Below are 26185 nucleotides of genomic sequence, written 5' to 3'. Positions count from 1 at the left end.
ACAACTATTGTTTCAGGTTTTAAAAAATAAAATGTCATTAAGACAATTCGAATGTCAGATTTTTATTTCTATGTAAATCAGATCGTGTTAACAACCAATTTGATTGGTAACTAAGAAAATGTAATGGGCAGGGCAGATAAAATGTTACGTTGTCCTTAGTATAGTCTCTATTTTTTCGTAACCATGAGAATTTTAATTTTAATTAAGTATTTCATTTGTGTTTCATATGTAACTTTTTTGACAAGGTTCTGTTTCTGACAACAAAAAAATTTCGCCGTTACCCATAGGCGGGTATAAAGAGTGTTTTTTTTTTTAATTTGGGGTCGAAGTAGGCGTTGGAGAGTCGATTGAAATCGCACCACTCGTGTAAAAGCGTAAGATTTAAACAGCTGATCCGTGATCCGTAACCTGTAAAAAAACACCCGTTACATTTTGATGGCTAATTTATTCCAATTTTTAAATCAATTTGTAACGATTTTTTGTAAAAAATGCAAATAGAAACAACGTTTCATTTAACAAGCTTTGCTAGCTGTTAAAATTAACGCACGTATTTTAGATACCGGGTGACTGACCTTCGATGCTGTATCTTGTTAATTTTTTGTCCGATTTGAATAAATGACTCCTCAAATGAAATAATTTTGAAAGTAGTTCAATACCAACTAAATTAAAATTTGTTCTTGCATCCAGATTTTAACAGATGAATATCACCTTGTTTTTTTCAAATGACACTATAGATTTTTTTTATTCAATACTGCAGACATTTGTTTTCTGAATATAACAATGCAAAGAACTATTCCCATGCATTAAAAAAAGTCAAGAAATTAAGGAGTTAAGTCTGTTTTGAAATGTACTCCTGAAATGTGGCAAAATTAATGGAAGTCTGTCAAAACGTTCCTCCTTTCATAATTTCATTAGGAGAATCTGACTCGGAATCTGATTGGGATTTTGATGCAGGCAATGATGATTCAGAATTTTCTAATAAAATTAAGGAAGTCTTAACCACAGATGAAGCAAGATTTACTCGCGATGGAGTTTTCAATTCGCATAAAAATCCACACCAAATCCCAGAACGTGGTTTCCAACAACGATTTTCAATTAACGTGTGGGCGGGAGTAATTGGGATCTCAACATTTAAATGGTGGATAGTATTTAAATTTTTTACAAAATTTGCTAAATGCACTTTTTAATGACGTGCCGTTGCTAACTCGGAGGGATATGTAGTATTTACACGATGGAGCGCCCACTCACAGTACACGGGATGTTAACAATTGGTTGGACGCTAATTTAGAAAATCCGTGGATAGGTCGTAATGGACAAGTTTTATCCCCAGCTCGTTCACTAGACTTAAATCCCTGTGACTTTTTTATGGAACCTCTTGAAGTAAATTGTTCATAAGACTCCAGTTAACACCGTTGAAGAATTGAAGAATCGTGTCAATTCGACAAAATCCCGACATGTTGGTGAGAGCTCAAGCGTCTATGGCACGAAGGGCACAAATGTGCATTGATAACGGGGAGCGTCATTTCGAGCATTTAATTTAAATGTTTATGATCATCAAGAGTGGTGGGTAAGTTCAATGCCATTCTTACTTCGAATTGCTTGATTAATGATTATCTCCTTTCGTAACGCGCGGAGACATTGGCGGATACCAGAATTTACGATCAAACTAAAATTAGAATTTTCTAAACTTAAAATTTTATCTAGGTTTATAAAGAATTTTCGAAAAAATGGTAAATAGAAAAGTAACTTGTTTTGATGAGTTCTATCACTGTTTAAATTTTCTAAACGCATTTTAATAACACCCTGTAAAATTAAACAGTTAAAAAGTGTCAAGTAAAGTTAAAAGGAGTGAAGTTGGTCAAAGAAAAACGATGAAGACTGTTCTCGTAATCGGAATATTATCGGCGTCCTGTGTACTGCAGGGTAGATGATGTAACCTGACCTGACCTGACCTGACCTGACTAACAGATTCTTTTTTCAGCGGACCAGCTTAAAGGCTACGCCATTGAGGATGACAGCGTCGTAACTGGAATAATTTGTGCTCCTCCAGTAAAAGCAAAGAAATATTGCGACGATATCATAGAAATTAGAGACCACTGTTACACATGTGAGGATGATTATTGCAACTTGAACGACTGTGAGCTTTTAGTCTTGGAATCTAAGGTTTGTGAAGGCTTGAAATAAGAACAGATTTTAAAAAATCGAAAATTTTGCACGATTTTCTTAAAATAGCACCGCAAATGTCGTACAAAATAATAAGAATATTCTCACCAAAGATTGTTATTTATTGCACGGTTTATCGTATGTATCTTAGTTCTGCGATGGTTGAAATAAACAACTCACACAAAACTACGAGTAATTGGAATAATTAATTGCCCATCTACATTTACACAAGAAATTTCTTTCATGCCTTCATAGTTGAGATGGAGTTACTTCTAAACTTCTTATAAGTATTCCTATTCTTCTTACCCGAGTGCTTTTTTGATATAAAAAAAATATCGATTTGCATAATATCATGTGATTTATTATCTTGAAAAAAAAACTTCAAAAAAGTGAAGTAACGAAATTATCTATAACCCAATATTTAACCGGTGCCACTGTAGTATAACACGAGTCGCCCATGTGCACGGATGACAGATGTTAAAATCAAAAGTAGCAAGATGGCTGTTCAACGTTAAAAAGTATACTTTAGACTTTAGTAAAGTTTACTAATATTATTGAACTTTCAAGTACTAATAATATTGCAACAAGTGAACTACCGCTACGCGTCGTGCTTTTTTAAACTCGTCGCGCGTGCTTTAAAGGCTTCCTTATAAACTTGTATCATAATAGTAGGTATATTAAAGAACGAGTTTTATAAGGGTTGATTTGGCGCACGAGTCCCAGGTGTAGAAAACGACCCCGAGGGGAGTTTTCTATGGGACGAGTGCGCCAATACCCTTATAAAACCAGCTTTTTATGTTATTTTTTAGAATTTGCACCCTTCTTTTAATTTTTAAATAAAAAAAATAAATTTTCAAATTCTAGGAAATTTCGTATTAATTGGTAATTCAAGGTAACGGATGCAACTACATCTGCAACAGATGTTAAAAAGTAGAGTTTGAACATTAATATTGGGAGTTTTTTGGTGTAATACACTGAAATATTGATAAAAATTTCATGAAAGTACAGTGTACTTTTATAAAGCCATAAACGACTCCTACTGACTGACGTTTATAGACGTATTATAAACGCAAATTCTAAAAAGTAATATTAAATCATATTTAATAGAAACTTGGAAGAAAAAAGTAAAAAATCTGATATGAAATATTACGCAAGGGTTCGTTACAAATTCTGTTTTTTCTCCAATTATTATCAATTAATATATCTATATGTTGGGTGCAAAGTCCCAAAAATATTTGTTGCTTTTATACTTAATGGCTTATTATCGCTGAAAATTATATATGCATTTAAATTATTATTTACAAATAATTAGTATTATTACCATTGTTAACTTTAAATTATTACTTTGTGTTGTTTAATTTAAAATAAATAATTAGTAAACTCTGTCCACTCATAGATTGCTTGACATAAATGTTACTAAAAGTGTTCACTCTACGCTACAACAAATAGATCCGGCGCGAAATTTAAAAAAATGGAAAGAGCAGGTTTACACTTGATGTTTTATTATTATTCTGCATGTTTGCACTTAGGAAAGACGAAAGACGAAAGAAAACTTCAGTACAGTAGGAGTAATATATTATGTTTTATTAATACAGGGTATTTCACAAGTAATAATGTGGACGACGGAATAAAAAATGCTACCCACAATACATTTTCGAATTTGAGAAAAAGCTGGCTACTGAAATTAAAATATCCAGCTTTTTTCGGAAATGGCTAAACACAAGTAAGAGATTACTTAATATGTACTCCTATTTAATGCATGAACAAAAATTACCTCTGTATCATTTTCGATGTTTGTAATTAGATTCTTGAGGCACGCGCTCACTTCACAAATTTAAAAAAAATCAACAAAAAATCGCAACGGAACAGATCAAAACAGCAACACGATCAAAACTAATAACTTTTAAAACCAGGGAATCGCAAAACAAAGCTCTAAAGATGAAAAATCGCAAATATAAATGCTTAAACCACTTTGACAGAACTGACAATTTCAAATTTGAAATGTCATATAATTTATTTTTCGCGTGGGTTTTATAACAACCAATGAGAATCAGTGGCGCGAATGCTTCAAGATATTACCAACACAATCTATGATACTTTCTTAATATTTTAATGTTATGGTTTGGGGATTTTATTGTCTAATGATATTTAAAAAAATGCATTCTATCAGTGGACGTAGTCTAACAAGAACCTACGAAAAAAATTTGTGCTAATCATTAATTTTATCACTTTTAAACTATAGTTCTTATATTTAGTTCTTTTTTAGTGTTTTAATTAAGTATAAAGAAAAACTCAAAATAATTGTAGATATATGTACTGTAAAAATATAAAAAAGAGAAAATTAAAAAGCAAAAACTGACCATCACAAAAACGCATAAGACCTTGCGTTTTAAATCTTTTTTGAAAACACGACTACGTCAAACAGTTATTTATATAAATAGAATTAGGTACTTACAAATATTTAAAACAAGTCAGTGTTGCATTAAATAAATTAGGCGTCATTATTCATTAGTACCTACTGTTATTATGACAAATTAATAATCAGCAAGTTGCAATTACGTAAGAAAACAATATTTTAATTCAAATTGCTGTATTCCACTATAATTTAAATCCTATTGCGACAGGTAACTACAACTACAAGTTTATTTAATAAACATTTGGATTAAGTAGTTAATAACTGACTAATTGATGCAAGTGTACCTAAATGGTCTTTCTACATGAATGTCCGTGAATGGCTGATTTAAAAAACGAATTTAAGAGTGTTTTAGAAGCCAAGTTAACACCAAGTAATGTCTTTCTGATAACGTAACGATGGAGGTGCTTCCATAAAAACACATTAATCATTCAAATTTGTAACATTATAGTAAAATGGACGTCATTAGTAAGGTTATTGTAACAAAAAATACTTCCTATCAGCACGTAACTAACGCAAAAAGAAATGAAGAAAAAAATGCAACAAGTAATATTATTTCAGGAATGAGAAGTTTGACTAATTTTTTCTAATATTTTATCCAAATTCATTTTTAATAGTCAATTGCTTTTCGTTTCATTTTAAAACTAATTTAGAAATTTTAATAAAGTAAAATGTTGTCCAGTCAATATAAACATTCGACCTTGCAAAAGGTCATGTAGTTCTGATTTTTTAATATGTTCTTTGGACCTCAGCCAAGAGTAAAAAACCAAATTTGCAACTTCGAAAGACTTGTGCGCGCTGCTTGGTAGCCAAAGAACAGCAAAATTTTCGCACTATTTTCAGTGTTTGCTCAATATCTCTTAAGATATGAGTCTAACAGAAAAAGTTGAAGTTATCTTTTTAAACTAGATTAAATTCACTTCAGTTTGAGGCCTAAGTAAACTTTGTGCGTCCAACAGTTTCCGAGATACAGCTCTTCAAAAATTGGGTATTTTTTCCAAGAAGTGAAATTTTTTTGATTATTTCTCTTTTTTATTAAATATCGTCAAAAATACTCACCCCATGAGAAAAGTCAAGGGCAATGAACTTGAAGCGTATTTATTTAGCTTTAAACTGAGATCTGATGGGCAGCTGCAGGTCCAATGCTTCTCTAAAAAGTGGCATATAACCGAAAACCTCGAAAAAGGGAATTTGGGAAAAATAAATGAAAACAAGTTTTCAGCGCATCAAACATCACGTATGGGGCCTAAACCGATCAAATAAGTTATTTTAACGTAATTTAGTATGTGTGGTTAACAACTTGAAGGGAGTCTGTGAAGTCGGTGGAGAAATACTGCCCTCAGCGCCAGACTTGTTCTGATTGTATGGAAAATCATCAACTACCCCAAGTATGCTCCTTTGGAACGGGTTCATTAAGCAGGTGACAAGTAGTCTTGAGTTTTATGCCTCAAAAATTATTTTCCTCTCATTTATCCGCACCCCACCTACTGATTACGATACAGTGTTCATATCATCTTTTGCCAGTGAGAGAAGTAAAGGTCATTTTCAAAAAACCTGCTTTGTTACTTTTGATCAACCACTGTTCTTTAAGGCCAGAGATATTGTTGAGGGTGGCCAACATTCTGAGTTAAGGTGCGTGGTTGTGAGGCTTGGAGAGTTCCATCTTCTCATGTCGTTCATGGGTTGTATCGGTGCAATAATGGCAGGGAGTTGCTTGAAGGCGCTATTTATGACTATTTATACAGATCACAGGCCTGGACAAGATGCTGAATGGTCATGCCTATTCACGAGCTGTACGAGCACACATTTTGACTAATCTGATATTGGCTGGCATTATTTTGGATGAGGTAGACTTGACTGGGAAAGAAAGAGCCGAAACTGAGAACAGACTACGTGAGAGTGAGAGGTCTCTCATCTTGTTTGTAAAGGAAAATAGGACTTACCAAAGCCTAAGAACCAAATTCAAAACTGCATTGCATAATTTGGAAGGTAATCAAAGCTGTGGGACCAATATTTTCACACGTCTACTCCCGTAAAACTATTCATCCAGGCAGAGCGTCAGGGTGATTAAGAACCTTCACCTGTATACTATCGATAAAATGCTACCTTGTTTTCATTCAGTTGGTCACTATTTCTTCACAAAGAGTGCCCACTTATATTTGCAAGATATGATGGCTCTAGAACAGCGGATGGATCCAACTGAGTTTAAGATATTCATAGAACAAAATTTTACAATCCGCCGATCCGATAAATTTTGGCCCGGCCTATGGTCAGATTTGATTGCTGATGTGGTTTATGAAAAGCTACTGGGGATTGGCACAGGTGAGTGGAATCTCCAGTAGTGAGCTAGCACAGTGGACCGTAAAAATGGGGTTCACATGACCTTTTGCAAGGTCGGACCCTTTTTTATGTTTATATTGACTGGACTACTTGACTAAAATCAAGTATTTTATAATAATAGATATACCGGTATATTTTTTAGGTCAATGCATGTATGTACCATGGTAACCAAGGTAACGAAAAATAACTACTTGACAGCTAAAAATAAAAATGTCAAGGTGTTTGAATTATTGTTGCGATTAATTGAAAAAAATTTATAAGTACAACTGAAGAAAAGTTATGTATTTAATGAGTTCGTGTGTAAATTGGGCTTTTTTTTGCATGAATGGCCCACGTTTTTTTGTTCGACGAGACACTTAAAGGCTCAAAATCGCTTAAAATCTTTAAAGTTAACTTGACGTTTCGTTTTGACAATTGTGACATTTATCAAAATCCATTCACACAGGAGAAAATTCTCAAATTCTTGCAGTGTCGAACAAAAAAGATACTTATACCATGCCAATCAGAGCATTAGAAATGTGCGTGACATTTAGTCATTTATCCTTTGCTTGAATTATCTTGAATGACATTTCGACCATTTTTGACAGATTTGCATATATTGGTTGGATAGCAACTCACAATGCATTGATCTGTGCTTTTTAAAACAACATAGGGATAAGTATAGACTACATTCACTGGTAAAAAGGTGTCCCAGTATATGCACTGACCAGTCAAAGAGAACTCCAAATCTAACGCCCATTGATTTCTGGTACTTTTATTCATCAAAATATTTGCTTATAAAATTTAAGATGTTCCCAAATGTTCTTCTAAAAGTATAGTATAGTTCACTGGAAAAAGGTGTTGTCTTCAAAAATAAAAATACTTACTGTCTTTTTCGAAACTCTTTTCAAAAATGGGAACCCCACGAGTCCAACTAAGACATTTTATGCATGAGTTCCATAATACCCCAAGCAATTTCACGTTTTTTCGTCAATTGAAATCTAAATAACCGGTAAAAATTCAAATAAGTCAAAAATAAGACAAGTTTTAGTTATAAATATTCAGAAAGTATTTTAAAAACAAATTTAAAAAAACTTTCAGAATAACATATTTGGCACCCAGCGTCGACAAACCGGACAAACATTACATTTTGCTCACTAGTGAGTAAAAAATTTTCCTCACTAGTGATTCAATTGCCATCTTTGCTCACTATTTTTAGTGAAATTCAATGATCATGGAAAAAATACTTTATCTTACAGTAGTGGCAATTTCCATACATTATACAACTGTTTTCAATGACTAAAATGAATTTTTATTCACTAGTGAGATAATATGCTCACTATACTATGTATGTACTACTATACACTATAATGGTTGGTTACTATAATACTTAGGCAGAATATAGCCTAAGGGAGTCCGTTTCGGCTCAGGGACGCGAGGGTCGCGGGTTCGATTCCGACCCAGGGCGGAAAAAAAAGGCTATATTCTATCCCGTGATTCGGAAGTCACGTTAAGCCATTGGTCCCGGTCTATTGAGTTAGTCATCACGCTCCTCATAGATTTGTAAACCAGCCCTAGACTGTGTAACAACATTTTTTTTTGACTATAATGATGGTTGATGGTTTACTATATAGTAACACCACTTTTTGTCTAACTTGTTTGAACTAATTTTCATAGGCTTTTTCGAACTTTCGTACAAAAGCCACTGATGTAAGATAAAACGTCGTGTATCACACGTGAGCGAAATACATACCATTATAAGCTCATGAAATTTATACCACTCTTGCTGACACACTCGTGATCCAAAATTCTCACTCGCATATAATTTTACATTTCTTTATGTACTATTATTTCAATCGTGACAAAAATGCCTAATTTAAACGCGTAATATTGAATAAAAAAACAATTGTTTTTAAATGGCGGCCTAAAAATGTTTAACACCCACTCAAGATCATTACTTTTCTTTTTGGTATATCTTAACGATTCCAAGATTTTATTAGGTACTAGCTGACGTTGCACTTTCTGCAAAACCGACCAAGTTGTTTTCTCTTTTGAATCCAATTGTTACTAGACAATTAATTCCTGATTGACGCCTTCCTTATACAGTGAAGGAAGAATTTATTTTTCTCGACGTCATTGGCTGTCACAGCGACAAAAAAAGTTCAACGATTCGTCTAACTTTCTTTTCTAAGTCACCAGGTGAATCAGAAAACAGAAGAAGAATTTTTCAAATTGTGAAGAGTCCCAAATATAAAAAACGAGACATCTGCAAAAGGAAAACTGGAAAATAGAACGTTTCTTGACAGAATCTGTTTCTTCTTTATTTGTGGTAGAGTCGTTTCGTGCGGGTGCAAGGGATGGGTAATTCACGCGCAGCACCGTGTGGGAGGCGACAGGATATGAGAGGCTGCTGCAGGTCCTTAATTGCCAAGTTGAAATTTTTTTAAACTGAAATCTACCTTGGATTATTTTTTTGCAACCTGGACAAGTTTACAAGGACTGCTTATACCACAAAACATTGAAAGGACCTATGGTTTATACTTTCTGCGAGGGACAACTAAACTAAAACAGCGAAACTAATAAAGAATCAATCAGATGTTTTCAAAATGTCATTTCTAGCTCACTATATTATTAGGTACTTCTTATTTATTGATTAATTAGAAAAATGGGTAATAACAGGAATGAATGATAAGAATAATTAGAGTATTTCAAGAAAAAATTAACAATTACCACGGTGAGTTAAGAGTAATAATTAAGACTAATTATTGTAAAAATAACGGACAGTGAAACTTTCCCAACGTATTACGAACTTACAAACTTTAAACAAATTTTAAAAATTGTAAGCAAAAAGCATTCACGTCATTTTGGCATAATGGAAGGCCATGGAAATTTTGCATTTAATTTGGTTGTAAAGCTGTCTGTTGAATTAGGTTATAGTTTTCTAAGTTTGAGGTTATAAATAGCGATGGAAATCAAACAGTGTGTCCAACGTTAAAAAAATAAATCATGGCCTCCCATTATGCCAAAACAACGTGAACGGTTTTGACTAATTCATGTAGGTAACACAAAATGGTATAACTATCCAAGAAAAAATTCCCCATTAGTAAATCATTACGTTTCTCGCACATTTGTCTTTGTTTGAATACAAAACACTGAAAGTTGGCGTCAGTGAAGAAGTAATGCTTTGACACACAGAAAAATGTGCTAAAATTACCATTCTGACAAGTCAAAGAATGAGAAATGAAGCAACCTAATTACAACATACAACTTTTTTTTAGCACACTATCGTTACAATAACATTTGTTCTATATTTACGACTTCAAAATTTTATTACTGGTGGACGTTTCACTTTCTGCAAAACGAACACGTTGTTTTCTCTTTCAAATTTAGTTATTATCAAACAATTCATTTGTCATCGACACCTTCCTTACAGAGCGAAGGAAAAATTTAACACTGCTGGCTGATACAGAAAAATAAATTGCAACCACTTGTGGAATACAACAAGGAGACAGTCTCAGCCCATTCTTAATTTTTATTCTACACAATAATGGATGAAATCATAGATGAAGTAAAAAAAGAGGCACGACAGAAGTGAAAACTTCTATGACGCTCGTAAATAATTTATATTATACTCATATAAATTATATTATTATGGATTTTAGTACTTGGAGGAATCAGGAACAAGACATAAATAATTAATATACATAATTTAAATCCAATGCTGTTTTTAAAGAATCAATTAACGACTTTGATTTTTCTGTCGAGAAATCGATATTAAAATCTCCACTCAAAATCATAGGTAAATGATGTAGTGTTTTCTCAATTTGGTTGTAGGTCGTAAAATGTTATGGTGCTATAAGTTAAAGCAGGTAATATTTTAAGCAGGGTTGTATTGTACATTTTGTATATTTGCATTGTACGGCAAAGGGCTTCCCAACCTTTTCAAACCCAACCATTGTGCCCGTTAATCGCTCATAATATGCAATCAAATTTTATGACCTACAACGAAATTGACAAAACAGTAAATTCCGATTGAACAGAGCAGTATATTGTATTGTATAAATGACCAACTTTTTATGGATGAATTCGACAGTTTGATTTACACTTTGATTAGGTGAGATATAAACAGCAACTATTATGATAATTTGTCCATTTTCGCTCGGCTAAACTCGACTCCTTCGAACACACTCGAATGAACCTGAATTCACTGCCCTGTGTGGTGCGCCTAAATAAATGTTCACTTTAAAAGATGCATTTTTATCTAGTAAATCCGAAGTAGATTTTTATATAAATGACCGTTGAGGGAATCATATGACGTCGTAGTCAATAAAGGTGATTTTTGTAAATCAAGCATGTCGTATGAAACTAATTCACTGCCCATGTATTGCGCCTAAAGAAGTTTTCACTTCAAAAAGCTGGATCAGAATATCGACTTGGAGAAAATAAATAAAAAATGTGTGCTAGGCAGATGAGGGCACACTCACATCGGAACGTAAAGACAACCTAGAACGAATGCTGCACACCTTCAAAATTTCACCAGAAAAATACAACATGAAGGAAGGAAAAGAAGCACGGAAAGTAGAGAGGAATGTAAAACCGACGACATAGTACATTGGAAGTCGCAGAAGAGCCTAGAACAAGCATGTAACGAGAATTACTGGCCAAGATAGCCAAAAATTACAAACCACATGACAGAAGACCTACCGGAAGACAACCGAAAAGATGGAAGGACAGATGGCAATCCATCTCACAGGAACAACAACAAAAATCCAGTATTGAACAGGCAACTTGCCTACAGAAAGAGGAAGAAGAAGAAGAAGCATAAGAACTACATATTACCATTATGTTTTACTCGTCTTTCTCAAATTTTCAACTCGTTTCAATTTTTCCGATGTTCTACCTAGCCATGACGAAAACAAGTGACGATCGCATATTTTTGCTGTCAAGTTGCTGTGACATTTTGATGCTTACTCACCAAATTTGGTTCACATCCAAAGAGTTTTGTTGTTTTTGTGAAGCCTTAACTAACAAAAAATGAGCGAAATTTAGCTAAAACATAGAAGCGTAATCAAATTCTTGACGAGTGTATGAAGAAGATGCGCCGTCATATTTTCCGATAAAATTTTGGTTCAAACAATTTGGATGGGGTGGGGAATCACTTCACGATGACTTAAGATGCGGAAGGCCTGTTAAAGCAAAAACCAACGAAAACTTCAAAAAAGTTGAGATTTTACTCTTAGCAGGTTGAAAAATAAGAGTTTGAATGATTGCCGATGAAGTGAGGATATCGGAAGCTACAGTATTAAAAATTTTGCATGAAGATTTAAGAATGAATGAGGTCTCAGCACCTTGGATTTCAAAATTGCTTAATCCCGAACAAAAACTGTGCCAGTAACACATTTGCAAAGTAAACTTGGCAGATTTGGCTGACGATGAAAAGCTTTCTTCGAAAATTATAACAGGTGATGAAACGTGAATGTATCCCTGGAACCCACCGACAAAACAATAATCCATTTAGTGGGTCCACAAGGCATCTTCCCGTCAATGAAGCAAGAACATAGAATTCATCAGGAAAGCTGCTGACGACGGTGTTTTGGGATTTGGAAGGCATCCTACCGATTGAATACATGGAAAAAGACTTTACGATAACGGAGGAAAAGTCTACAACGAAACAATCAGAAAGTTGAAAACTGCCATACAGCAGAAAAGGCCCCACAACTGTGATCAAAAGATTATGGAGCTTCATGACAATTGCAGAGTTCACAAAGATCACCAAGTCCGTGAAGTAATCGGCGAAGCAGCTTTGTAGAGATGGAACATCCACTCTACAGCCCAGATTTGGCACCGAGTGACTAGTATCTCTTTCCTAAACTAAAAAAGCACTGGAGGGGACGCCGTTTTTCTTTGGATGAATACCTGGAAGAAGCGGTGGAAGAATTTTTTGAGGACTTATCAAAATATTTTTTTTTTTTGAAGGCATAGCCTTATTGGAAAAACGTTGGAATAAGTGTGTAACCGTTAACGGATCATATGTTGAAAAATAAAATATTACTTTTCTCCCAACTCTTTTCCTTCATAGCTATGTGGATAACATAAAAATCTCCCCTCGTAGCTAAATCGCACGAACTTATAATCTAAGTGGTCGTTATTTTTGTCAGAATTCAAAATTCAAACGTCAAAATTACAGCAATCAGTCTTTAATTCTACCCCCGAGCCTCTAGCCCCAACCTGCGGCCCTATCGATTGCGTGCGTTTAGTGATTCGGTAGAACGTCGAATGTAGTGGCGCTGGTGTCGTAGAGACGCCCGTCTCGATGCCTCGAACCGACGGCCCCACAGTAGACCTGTTGTCGTCGTCCCATAAACACCCTAAGATCTTATGGCCTAAAACGCACGTCGCCGACGACCATCCCTCGGTGAAAAACCACCGCTGCAGATTTCCAAGCCAGATCAAAACCAGGTAGGAAATTTTACATTTTCACCTTCTCCCCGACGCCTCCGACAAAATCGGAATTTTCTGGAAACAATTTGAGATATGTCGTCTTCGCCGGAAGGGAAAAACCGGCGCATCCACCAACGTCGTGCACGCGTGATAAGTGATAGAAACAAGAGGGAATAGAATGAAATGCAATCGATAATGTCGAGGTTCGTGTTGGTAAATATGCAAAAATGCATATGAAGACCTCACGGGTGAGTTGCGTGGCGGTGCATCGTGTAGGAGTCAATTTTGCTTCTGCAATTTTTATGCAGACAGGCGGAATTAGCATGAACGACGTAATACAATTTTCGTGAATAACGTCACGCTGGAATGAAGTTATTTGCTAAATCCTGCGTCTATGTCGCATTTGGGACGAATATTTTATCTCGTTCTTCATGCTTGCTCCGCTCGCTCGAAAATTATGACGTTATACAAATTAGACTTCCAATAAGGTTCCAGGGGTAAGCGGTAAATCATGACATAAAAGGCGGTTCAGTATTAATTTAACATATAATTTTGCACCTTCCATACCGTTTGGCCTCCACTTAATTAAACAAAAATGGATTGCTTACCTTCATTTAAAAACTAATTTGTAGTTGGTTGTACCAAGTACAACACAAAAAGAGGAGCAAAGTGCCAATTATTCTTTCATGAAGAGTCAAGTTTCTTGTCAAGGGACGGGGTTTTCCGCAGGCTCCCAAATTTTTCTGGCGGGCTCTAAATTTCTAGAAGCCCCTCCAGCATTTTTTAGTTGTTTGCCTACCAAACATTTTCTAAATTATAACAAAAACATCCATCGCAGTTGGCGTTGAAAACTCACACAAATTTTGGATGTGCCGCCAGCCTCGCACTACCGCCAGTAGCGCCACCTATCGGCGATACTAGTCTCACTCGTGTTATGAGGTTTGCGGCACATTCAACTGTATTAGCTTTAGTTTAGAAAAATTGCGTTCAGCTACTTCTGCTCTAACAGATATTGTTAAAAACAAATGCAAGCAGTCAGTAAAATATGACATTATACTGCTGGCTTGATAATGCTGAAGTGTCATTTCATTGCCATGGCATCTGACGAGCTGACAAGCGGCAGATAAAGTGATTATCTCCGCTGACGAGCGGCAGATAAAGTACTCTAGCTAAATCATTTGAAATTCCTCACTCAAATTTTAACAGATTCGTTTCTGATTGTGACATATTGAAAGCTGAAGTGAATAAATAAGATTTAATCAGCTTTCATCGTTGACGAAAAGTTCTTCCCGGATTATTTGACATAAAGCAAAAATTCGCACTACTAGTCGAGAGCAACGCCAAAATTTTTGGCACCAACCTGATATTTTCTTTCTTTATAAGTGTGTTTAAGAAAATCACACCAAGACGATTTAGTAATCTTCGACTATCTGGCAAATGTAAATTAGAAGGTCTTCCAGTACCATTTCTTACATTACTTTAGGGTTTTCATCAGTTTTTGATGGAGCAGGATGCTCACCATCTTCAGCAGGCTCTCGTTCTTGTTTAAAGAATCTATTATTTTGCGATTGCGTAGGATTCTATCAATTCTGAATAAGTCGAGAAGGGTTCCTTATGATTTTTTACCACAGATTTATGCTTCGAACGGTATCTTATTACAGATTTATATTCAACTTTCTACACTGAAAGAGATTCAGGTTTCGGGTCATTTAAGTACACCTTGCTCCGATTTATTAAAATTTCGTCTCTGGTTTTCAGGACTGTACAGCAAAATCTTTCTTTTTGATTTTCATCAAATTTTGGAATAGCACTAAATTTTCCCTCAAAGTTGACGGTTTTAAATTTCTTTTTTAACAATAATTCTCTTGTTCAGAAAAATCAACTAATAGCATTGCGATGATAGAAACAAGACATTGAACCAAATTTAAATAAAATTAATCTATTTATAGTTATGTATTATACAAGACGATAAAATTATACTTTATCCTTGAGAGCGTTTTTTAGAGTAGAGACGTTTTTTCTATAGCAAGACTTTAAGTTCAAGGGAAAAATAAAATTTCAAAGAAAATTACAATTTTTAAGTTAGAACATTTTTTGTAATATCTAGTTGTTAAAGGTGCCTTTCCGGACTGTTTGTCACCATGTAAACAACCTCATAACGGCCGGAATCCGTTAAGGGTGTCCGTTATGAGCGGGAGCGGCCGTTATGAATGACTAAATAACAATAGCAACGTACTAGATCTAAACTTTATTTTTCAACTTGTTTACAATTTTTACAATTAATGTTTAATGTTATGGGACACACCTTGAATTAATCGAAATCCGTATGCCACTAGCAGATGTAGACGAGATCGAAGATGATGCTTCACAATTTTAACACTAACAGAAGCGCGATTTTGAAGGCAATAACGATGACCTCACTTCCGGACATCGGGAATATCTTGATTACGATTTTTTATTGATTTCATTCATTACTTTTCAACGGAAAGTTAAACGTTGAACAAATCTGCCAAACAACATTGAAACAATTTTTTTTCACAAACAACGGTTGACATGACGACGTCCTCCGCACACTTATTAATCATTCGGTTTTTTCGGGGGCGTTGAAAAAAATGTATTTCAAAAAGATAATTGTGAACGAATCGTAGAGATATTACAAAAACTATTGTACAATACACGTCCGTTAGGGCCTTTACTGCCTCGCCAGTATTATTCGACTCGCTCTGCGAGCTCGTCTCACAAAATCTCTGGCTCGGCCGTAAAGGCCGTCCTAACGGACTTCTCCTGTAAAATACTATTATCTAACCTTACTGTTAAAGTGTTACTTTATCTGCCCTTGCGGTTAAAGTGTTGCTTTATTTCACCTTACGGTTAAGTGCTAAGTACTTTATCTACTCAAAAGAGTTCATATAATAGCTATTTATGCACCAAGGGCGTTACAACGATGATTACGCCCGGAGACCGATGAATCGAATGATATCGTTCGATGGGCGTAATCATTCGGTGACGCCGTGGTGCATACAAGATTTTATTTTTCACTATACGTGTTGTTAAAAAAAAAAAATTGGCATCTTTGCAATTATGAATTGATAAGGGCGTTATGAATTCATTACGCCCGCTTATTCTTATTATGCCCGCTTATTCTTATTACACCCTGTTTTATTCCCCGGTTGTTATGGACATGTTTACGTATTTCGTATCCTAGGAGTTATCATGCAATTATACTAAAGTGAAAAATAAAATAGTTTAACATCTACTATAAAAAAAAATACAAAATAATCAACGAAATCGGTTTTCTCAAAGTTTGAAATGAGTTATAGTTACGGATATTCCTGGAAACTTTAAATCACGATAAAATCACATTTAAAATAATTAGTCATATTAAAACCAGTAGAATGATTAGACATATAGACTTTGAACTGTCTTTTAGAGATGTTCCTGCAAAAAGATACCTACTAAAATCCTCTTAATCGTTGGCTTCTGTTTTCAGAAGTTGCGTTAGATTATTACTGTTAGCAAGACAAATAATGTTACGCAAGCTCGAACCAACCACTAAAGCTTTAGGCGAACTGCCACTACCCTGAAAGTGCAGCAAAGTAGTTTAGTTACTTTTACGGTCCCTTCTTGGGACTAACTTATGGCGGTAATAACCTTCTTCGGTGATGTAACTAACGGTCGTCTTCACTGTACATGTTTGTTGTGTATCTGAGCTAACTTTTGATTTAGTTTGATGAACAAAATTAAATAAACGGCCTTGTAGAAAGAGACAAAATGAGCGGCAAGTTCAATAATTTCTCGGTATTTACTTTCCATTTTGATATCTTGACCGCAACCAACGAATGCTTCCATTTAATTAGCACATACGAAGAGTTGTTTTCATGGTTGGTGGTTTCGAGAATAAAATTAACTTTTGGTCAAATCACATTAAAATTGTGCTGTTTAGATTTTTTTCTAGTTTACAATGTTCTCATTTCTTCTTGCCACTTACGGCTTTTTTCAGTATCGTTTCTGGAATTGTTTTACAAAGGAAAACTTAAGTGCTCGTATTTCTAACATTTTAATTCAATTTGGTCCTATTTTACGCTTGCTTGAACTATTGAAAATTAAATTTTACTATAGTTATTTTGAAAAGTCTATAGTAAATTGTATAACAGAAGTGTACAATAACAAGAAATACAAACATTTTGTTTTTCTTGTACCTGATATACCAGATTTTTTTCCATTTTTTAAAAACAATTTTTTGTCGTTAGAAAATCTTGATTTTGTCACAAAACCGCGAATTGATCTTTTTATGAAATGATAAACCAAACAAATTTTGGATTTTTGTCTCAGATACCGCTCCATCACTGTCACTAACGTAACTTATTTTCCAGCATGTATCAAAGAGACAAATCTTTTTTTTATAAAAAAAAATGTAAGTGAATCTAAGCATAAATACAATTTTCTACCTCTATTAAATAAATAATACATTCATTATACAGGCTGTCCTCGAAATGCATGGCAAAAAAATATGGGTAGTTGGTGACGATGAATAGAATAGAATAGTTAGTCTTTTTGTTTTGACAAATAAAACATTGAAAATTTGCTCAAAATTTCCAGAGTTGAAGTGATTAAGGAGAAAAAACGATACTTGAAATTTCGACCAAATTTTCAATGCTTTATATCTCAAAAACAAAAAGACTTCTATTCATCGTCACCAACTACCCATATTTTTTTGTCATACATTTTGAGGACAGCCTGTATATGCCTATACTGTTAAGTAATGCTAATGCATTATCCACGGCCGTGAGTAACGAGTTAATGACTCATTACTCCACGAATTCCAACCAACTCGTAGAAAAAGTATCGTATTCTACTCGCGTGTAATAACTGTCACTCACAAAGATTATTATTACATACTTCATACTCGTAAGTATAGTAACCATCACACTCTCGTTGAACAACATACGAGTACTATTAAATTACCTAAACAGATTTATCATCAAATCTTCAGATTTAAACAATTAAAGTAGAAAGATTCTGCCAAGAGAAATATATCTAAGTATAGAACAGTTATTATTAATTTATTAATAGGTACATGACAATATTTTCTAGAATAATTTCTCTCCATAATGCCCAGTTCTTCGTATTGGAAAGACAATGTGAATGTAAATTTTATAATAATTTTACTAAATCTGTATCATAAGTAGGAAATATTCAATAAAGATATTAAAATCAAGTGATCAAACAAAGAATAATATTCGATAGTAGTAAACATTACCACCCAGAGAATTATTATTATGGAAAAAATTTAATAAAAGTAAAATGCCCTCAGCAACTTTGTTAAAAGTAAAGAAATGTTCAGATTTAATAAATGATATTTCAAACGCCAGTTCTAGCTCCCATAAGAGATTTAAAATTTGATAAATAAAAGGATGTCCGCATTTCCATTTCCAAGATCGTAGAGTATGGGAGTCACGACTCTGCATAAATTTTTAATGTGCTAAAACTGACCTCTACTGGAATAGATTGCTGCCGAAAAGATACATTTCAATCAATGAAAAAATCGCTTGAACCTTTGAAACCCCGCAAAAATCGTTTAACATTTTTTCGCGACTGTATGAAAATAGAGAAAAGAGACTGAAACTCTCACTCGTGAATCACAGTGAGAATCCTAGCGCCTCGAACAATTGTCTGAAATCTCGCCTCTGTGATATGAAAATCTCGGAGAAAGCTTTGGATTACAAGACAAATCTTGCGTGACTGCACTGCCAACAAGATAATTTGTCGTTTAAGATTCTTCTGTCGTTGCATAATGCCTCAGCTAGTGACAGAGACTTTGAGGCTTCGTGCCCGAACATCAAACTTGTCAGTAAGAACTAATTCACCCATTCAGCCGATGGATTATGTCTCATAATAAATTTCAAGAAGATTTAAGAAACTTGAGAAAGTTGACTGACGGTGAAGCAAAACAAACAGTTCAGGAGTTCTGGAAGAACTTCAACGTCACGGATGCAGAATGAGATGAAACATGAAAGTGTTCGGAAGATTTCTCCTGAAGCGGTGCAGAGCTTTACTTTGGGAAAGTGAAAGTGGGTAAGTTTTTGATAATGTTCAAGTATTTGGTGAAGACAACACTGATGATCAAGGCAGGGCTCCACAGAAGAAAATATAAATAGCAAAATCTAAAGCGTATTTTTAACCTTGCTGCTGGAGAGAATAATTTTTTCCACTCCTGTTGTATAATCCTGTAATTATTAAGATGTTTTTCATTAGATAATAGAGTTCGTCACCCACGGCCTGTTAAATAATAATTTTAAAAATCACGACAAAGAACGTAGCAACTAGTTTATGAAGTCCAATCGCAAATTCATTGCAATGGTATCAAGTATTAAAAGTAATAGTTGTAAAACGTCAGTTTCAGTTTGTCTAATAATGAAACTTATTTATCAATTTATTTTCATAATCGTAGTATTCTACTCGCGAATAATACGCCTTCGGCTCGTGACAATAAATTAACTACACAAGTAATAGCCACCATTATCCGTTCATTGAATAATATACTATTTTTCAATTAGTCTTATAATAATAAATATAAATTATTAATTAAAGTCCATTCACGTTGGATTTTCCCTGTCAAATTGTTGTCACGTTGCAAGCCTGCGCCTCCTTTCCTAGTAATTTTTACATTATCGTTTTTTATTCGTGATAGAGCCATTGAGATCGATTTGACGTCTTTAATTTTGAATGTTAGTTTGACGTGTAAAATAGTCACAGATTTTTTAATAAAATTCTATTCCTGGGTGATTTTACCATGGCGAAAAGAAAAAAGGTTAATTTTAAAATTGCGTTAACCTTCCACAACTGACGTAGGTAATGTGACGAAACCCGCAAGCTAATACGGACTCAAGAAAAAATAGCTTCAGTTCGAAAATTAATTAGTCAGAATCCTTTAATATTTAATGTATTGTATGTATTAACATGATTATAATCTATTTACGACCTTTATTGAGCAGTTTTAACAATACAACGTTATTTTAAAGGTAATGTGTACATCGAAAAAACTTAAATTAGAAAAAAATCATTAAAAATCAAAATACACCTTTCTTTTGTGGTATGCAATTGTAACAATACATTCTTGAAACGTCACAACCACAATCAAAACGTATAAGTGTCTCTGAATAACTGAAATTTTATTGCCAAATTTGTTCCATCATTTAGATGCATTCCTTACTTCCATCGCTTCCAATGAAAGAAACTTCACACAATTTTCTATTGGGTTCATTTTCTATAACTTATTCTGGTTCCTCATCAGTCATCACTGTAGTCATTAAGGGTTTTTTCACTTAATCATTAGGGCAAGCAGAAAAATACAACACCAGTAGGTACGAGTTAGGTATCTACCTATTGTATGTTCCTAATCCTATCATACCGATTAAGAACTGACACTATTTTTAGTGCAAATGATAACAAAATGGATGTATTATTACCTACTGTTATCCTCTAAAAACAATATTTGAAAAATGACTGTTTCTTTGCTGACAGCGAATAACATAACCTCTACAGTCTACGAATGACTTGGTTACTTTATCAGCCCGTATTGGTGACATACACAGCTAAAGCATTTTTGAAGTAAAAATCACACCGCCATAATATTGAATTATTTGACCTTGACTAGGAAAATCCAACGTGAATGGACTTTAGTTTACAATAAATCGAATTATGTACTTAAAAAAAATATATTTTTTTTTAGTTTGTCTAGAACACACCTATCATACTCTGCATTAATCCAGTGGGAAATCAGTGTTTGTTGTTTAATTTAAATTCAAGCTGTTTGATTTCACCGGATGTAGAAAATAATAAACTTGATTTTCAAATATTGTTGGAAACATTTTTGGGAAAATTGCTTTTTTGTTAACTGGTGTTCGCTTTCTCCCCTCAAACCAAGCCATTTAAAAATGAATCGATCGATGTAACGGAGCTTTATAAAATAAAATCTCACTTGATCTGCGTCAGTTAACTGTGAAATGTCTGCGGCCCTCACCCGTTTAAACAATTACTGTCGGATAACTGTCACAGTCAAAGCATGTAATTTTCACAATTTTAAATTTTGACTCGATGGAAATGCCAATCTAAAATTCGTTAATTTCATTTTTATCGTTGTTTTCTTCGATAAAATAAAAAGAAAACAAGGCGCGTTTCGTGTTCGTTTTTCCCCTCAATTAGTGGGCGAGAAATTGGAGAGCTTTTCTGTCAGATCTTGATTTATGTGTCGAGAACATGCATTAAATAAATTCCTGCTGTTTCCTGCATCGACCGTCTTTTATACAATTTAATACAGATTAGCTTCCAAGTGAAAAAAATATTTTTTGTCTTGACTGATCCCCTTTCAATTTTTATCCGCATTTCGTGTTTTCCCATTTACCAAACAACCACCCCAGATTAGTCGTCGACGTCTTGTTTTCGCACCCCCCTTTATAACCGGCCACTTCTGACTCTCCATTGTGTGCTTTAATGATGTGTGCGCTAAAATAGCCCCTCGCGGAGGAAATCTTTTGTGCACGCGAAACTACAACTCCACGGAAAACGCTTTCCCACCTGTCGAATTTATTTACTTTCGAATTTATTTGGCCGCACGGAGCGCATTCGAATGTCCGAGGGTCGTTTCTCCTCGCCGGGAGGGTCCTGGGGGCTGTATCGCCGCCCACTCGCTCCACCTAAATGTTTCCTACCGTCTTTAATGAACGCGTTTCGTGTTTGTGCGCCCCGAGGAGACGTCGACTGAGCAATTAACTCGACTTGATGGTTACAAGGACATTATTTAGGTGAATCCTTTGAAAGTCGTGCAGGGAAATTTTCATAAAATTGGCCCGAAACACTGAACATCTAGGAGGCTTCCCTTAATTAAAATCCTCTTTGAGGGCTAGGACGAGGATGCGGCTAGGATCAGGACTCCTTTCATGCCGTCGAGGAGGCGTTAAATTTGTTAGGACGAACCGAAGCAAAAAATATTGGTGAAAGTGGTTTATTGGTCCGTGACGATGACACAAAGATGAGTTTCGTTAAACTTGTCGTCCTTAAAAATTCCTTGGTACAAAATTAATTATTACAAGCTCTGCCGTACATAAATATTTTGCTAAATAAAAAGTATCTTACAGGAAGAGCTTTCAAATTTTCTTTTTTGAATCTTCCCTTTTGTCTACTTTTATTTATTTAAAATGCAAAAGCAGCTGTCTGATGCCTGTTTCCACCCGGAGCCCTCGTCAGGATCCGGGTCAAAAATATTAAAACAAATTTTTATCTCCCCGTCCGCATTTCCTCGAGGAAAACAATTTCCACTACGAATTTTCCCGGGTTGTCTCATTAGATCTGAGTCTGTCTGCTTCGCATCATCACCCTTATTCATCGAGCGGACGCTTTTCATATTTCATAAAGGGGTAAAGGGATAGCGTGCCGCCACACCGTAACATTTTGCAGGCGTGCGTAAATCAGGACCTTCTTATCGTCGTCCTCCCCAGGAGCCTGCGACAAGCATCCCGCCCCCGCCGCCACCACCTGAATAATGTAATCATAAATTCGCGGGCGCGATCATGTGCAACACATGTCGCCGTTTCGGCGCTAAAACGGTAAATTCGAACCGCGATTGCGGTCCCGTTTCCATTTTGCCGACGCTAATGGCTAAATGTAGCGAGAGTAAAAGTAATGAGGGTTATTGATGATCCGACAGGCGGGAAACTGAAAAAGTGACTGGAAGATCAGAAAGGAGTGGAAGTGCTGATTTGGTGGAAAAATTGAAGGTTCAATTTGTGGGAATAGGGGAGGGGTGATCGTTTTGTACTGGCGGCGAACAAGTCCACAAAAACGTGAGAAATAAAAATTAATAAGATGTATACCAAAAACGTCTAATTCGTTTTGATTGATAGGTGTTGTCGTTGTCGCTTTCACACGTGATGAATAACTGCGCGGTAGTTACGATTTACCAACGGATGTTGTAAATTGTAGGTATTTTACAGCGCTCCAACTAAGCAGCACTCGGCTTCGCCTCGTGCCTGAAACCTAGTTTTCGCGCTGGAAAACACATCTACCGTACTCTAATGTAAATATGTAACTATTCAATCATTAAAAGTCACCTGGTATTTTACCGTACGCCGTGTGGTAAAGTAAGTCATTACTTAACTGCACCTATTATGTACGCATAGAACTAAAAAAAATTACACAATCTACCAATTTCATTTGCAGAATCGCAGAATTAACTAGAGAGATGTAGAATTAATTTGGGGGAATTTTTTTGGATCTAACTTGCATTTAGAATGCAGAGCTAACAGTGTCACAACTGTAACAGACACTAATGATACAGGTTAGTGCAAAACAGAGGCGTCCAATGGGTGGTCCAGCTGTAAATCTGGATGTAGATCTCCTCGCTAACATTTACACTCACGCAGAAGTAATGTAAATTTGCGCCATAAATTCCCGACATGTATGCACTCCCTCGGTCGAAAGCAATAAATTCTGTCCGCGTCAGTTGTCCTATCTGCAATTTTGCTGCGTGGCCTGATGCGTAAAAATGCGAAACACCCTCAAAGCCAACCGATACAGGTGTCCTGAAAAAGCGGAAGGGTGGAACAAACCACTTAACTCATCGATCTAGTGTTGCTCGCGTGCAACCCCCGCCTCATAATCCTATCAGATCACGGTAAATTAGACGTACAAGCGATAGTTAAAATCCCGAACGATGAACCGGGAACGACCTGCGGAACGAGGAAAAAGATTTTCATTAGTTCCTGGATGGGAACGGTGGCTGAGATAAGGGATTCGCGCTCGATTTAGTCCTAAATGGAGTGATGTTTTCATTTGGTGTGGCGCTATGTAAATCTAAAGGAAAGAAAATGTTTCAAAGTATGTAACTAGTAAAATGGAGTAGATGCTACAGGCAAGCCGATCATCACCTTTACACTGTCAGTCAAGAAGACTCACACGTCCTTATCTTCACAATACTGAACAGCAAGCGAGCACTGCGTAACGTACGTCGCATGTGATTAGTATTAGTGCATCCTAGTAGGGCTGGCCGCACCCGAGTCTGATAGATTTTGGTTTAGTTCTAGATTGCTCGTTGAAATTGTGTTATTCTTCAATTCCACTTTGTTTGGACATCGACGTTGTCCTGCTCGTTGTGAATCGAACCGGCAAAAAAAATAAAACCCACGCTCTATAAATCCAGTTCTTGAGAGTCGAATAAATCGTCCATCCACGTCGTGGCCGTATCTCTCGATTAAAGCAAGAACGAAGGGAAAAGTTACGAATGCAGCGATGGTTTGTTTTTCTCTCGAAGACGACTCTCCGGTGCCAATTTTCCACTTGATGCAATTTTAAACGTTCGAGAGACTCCCAAGTTTCACCAGCAAAATGTGCAGTCGCTCTGAGCTGTTGTAATACGATCAGATTTTGCAATATAAAGCCGGAATCTACTAAATTCACAGATATTAACTCCGACGCAATCCGAGGCATTTATATTACTTTTTCCACTAAACATTATGCTCGACGACAATGTAATGAAATTTCATGGAGATCGTGATTCAGTTTAGGCCGTGCGAGCATTGTTTTCGTGAGTCAGTGCAAATATTTGTGGATGGGCATAAATCGAGGGGATTATTCTATGCATTAATGATAATAAAAGGACGTCGAGGACGATTTGGTCTTGTGACAAACATTGAATGGAAAATGTTCGCAATAAAAGGGAGGAGACGGCTCGCTTTCAAAGGAAAATTACGGTTGCATGGATGTGTGGAAAACTTCAAAACGTCAAGTCTTGTATACTTTTCGCAAGATGAGGGTCATACGTGTTGCGGGTAATAAATTGAAAAGAAGCATCACTCGAAAATGGGTAGTTCATTGAAATTGTGTTGCAAAAAAAGTTAACTGGAGAAATTTTATTCAGATCTACGACAACAGTGTGTTATAAAGGATTAACTATGAGCAAATGTTTTGAATTTACCGCCAATTGTGAAACGTCAGTGGTGGGGAGTGTCATGGCAACACAAATACAGTCACGCCATCTGTGTAAATAAATTATTAGTAATTAGTAGTTGCATAAGATATCGATTCTTTAGAGTTAGACAATGGAAAATTAGTCTGTTGGTACAGGAGTGCGCAAAAGTAATTCGATGTCGTGATGCGATATATTTCACAGGAAAAAATAAGGTTTTAATAAAATAAAACGAAAAATGTAATTAAAATTTCCACCCGTAACGATAAGATCAGGCGTAAAAAGCACAATTAAAATTTTACAATAAGAGTAATTTGATGCTTTTGTTCTTAGTGCAAGTATTCGGTTATTCTACCTTGATTACGGTGTAAATTTCCAAAAGTGAAGATACACCAAATTTATGTAATTTCCAGTGAGGATCTGAGTGAAAGTTCTTGTTCCACATATTTAACACAAATAAACCAACATTTTATTTTCACTTTTCGTCAATTAACTAATAACACAGTTATTATAAAAATAAATCATCACACTGATATAATTTAAGATATGATTGTTTTAAATAGTGAAATTGTTACCTCGGTTAAAGTAGACTTTTATAAAATTATTCCCAGAGTTAAACAAGTCAATTTTGAGAATTTTTTGAGGAAGTTTAACATACTTACACATTTTTAAAACACGAAGAAACTATAGGAAAAAATATTTTTTTTAATTCCTAGACTAGAATATCTTCTTTACTAAGGTCTGAAATAAAGTCGTGATATTTCTCCATTCGATTAATAATAAGTAATTTTATAAAATACAGTTTCTAAATTTGACCTAGTTTAAACTGTAAAAAAATTTCTGCGCCTCCACCACTTCGTAAAACAAATATTTACAGTTTTCTACCA

The 26185-nt window shown here is 35.2% G+C and overlaps 1 protein-coding gene and 1 long non-coding RNA gene across 2 annotated transcripts in view; one reads left to right on the top strand and one right to left on the bottom strand.

The window, feature by feature from the left end:
* Positions 1-13032: 13032 nt before the first annotated feature.
* LOC138136206 (uncharacterized) overlaps positions 13033-26185 on the top strand; it is a 43761-nt gene continuing 30608 nt past the window's right edge. Inside the window, exon 1 of the mRNA XM_069055264.1 lies at positions 13033-13354. Coding sequence (XP_068911365.1) covers positions 13209-13354 — 146 coding nt within the window. The 5' untranslated portion in view covers positions 13033-13208. The remainder of the gene's footprint in view (positions 13355-26185) is intronic.
* Positions 20292-21021, bottom strand: LOC138136809 (uncharacterized). The gene is made up of 2 exons (XR_011161440.1): positions 20806-21021; positions 20292-20636 (listed from the first exon to the last, which is right to left on the bottom strand). It is a non-coding gene; the product is annotated as an uncharacterized lncRNA (long non-coding RNA).

Source organism: Tenebrio molitor, chromosome 8, assembly GCF_963966145.1.
Source record: "Tenebrio molitor chromosome 8, icTenMoli1.1, whole genome shotgun sequence".
In the NCBI taxonomy this organism is placed as follows: Eukaryota; Metazoa; Arthropoda; class Insecta; order Coleoptera; family Tenebrionidae; genus Tenebrio; species Tenebrio molitor.
The sequence above is the reverse complement of the archived record's forward strand: the minus strand, read 5'-3'. Positions and strand labels throughout refer to the sequence as shown.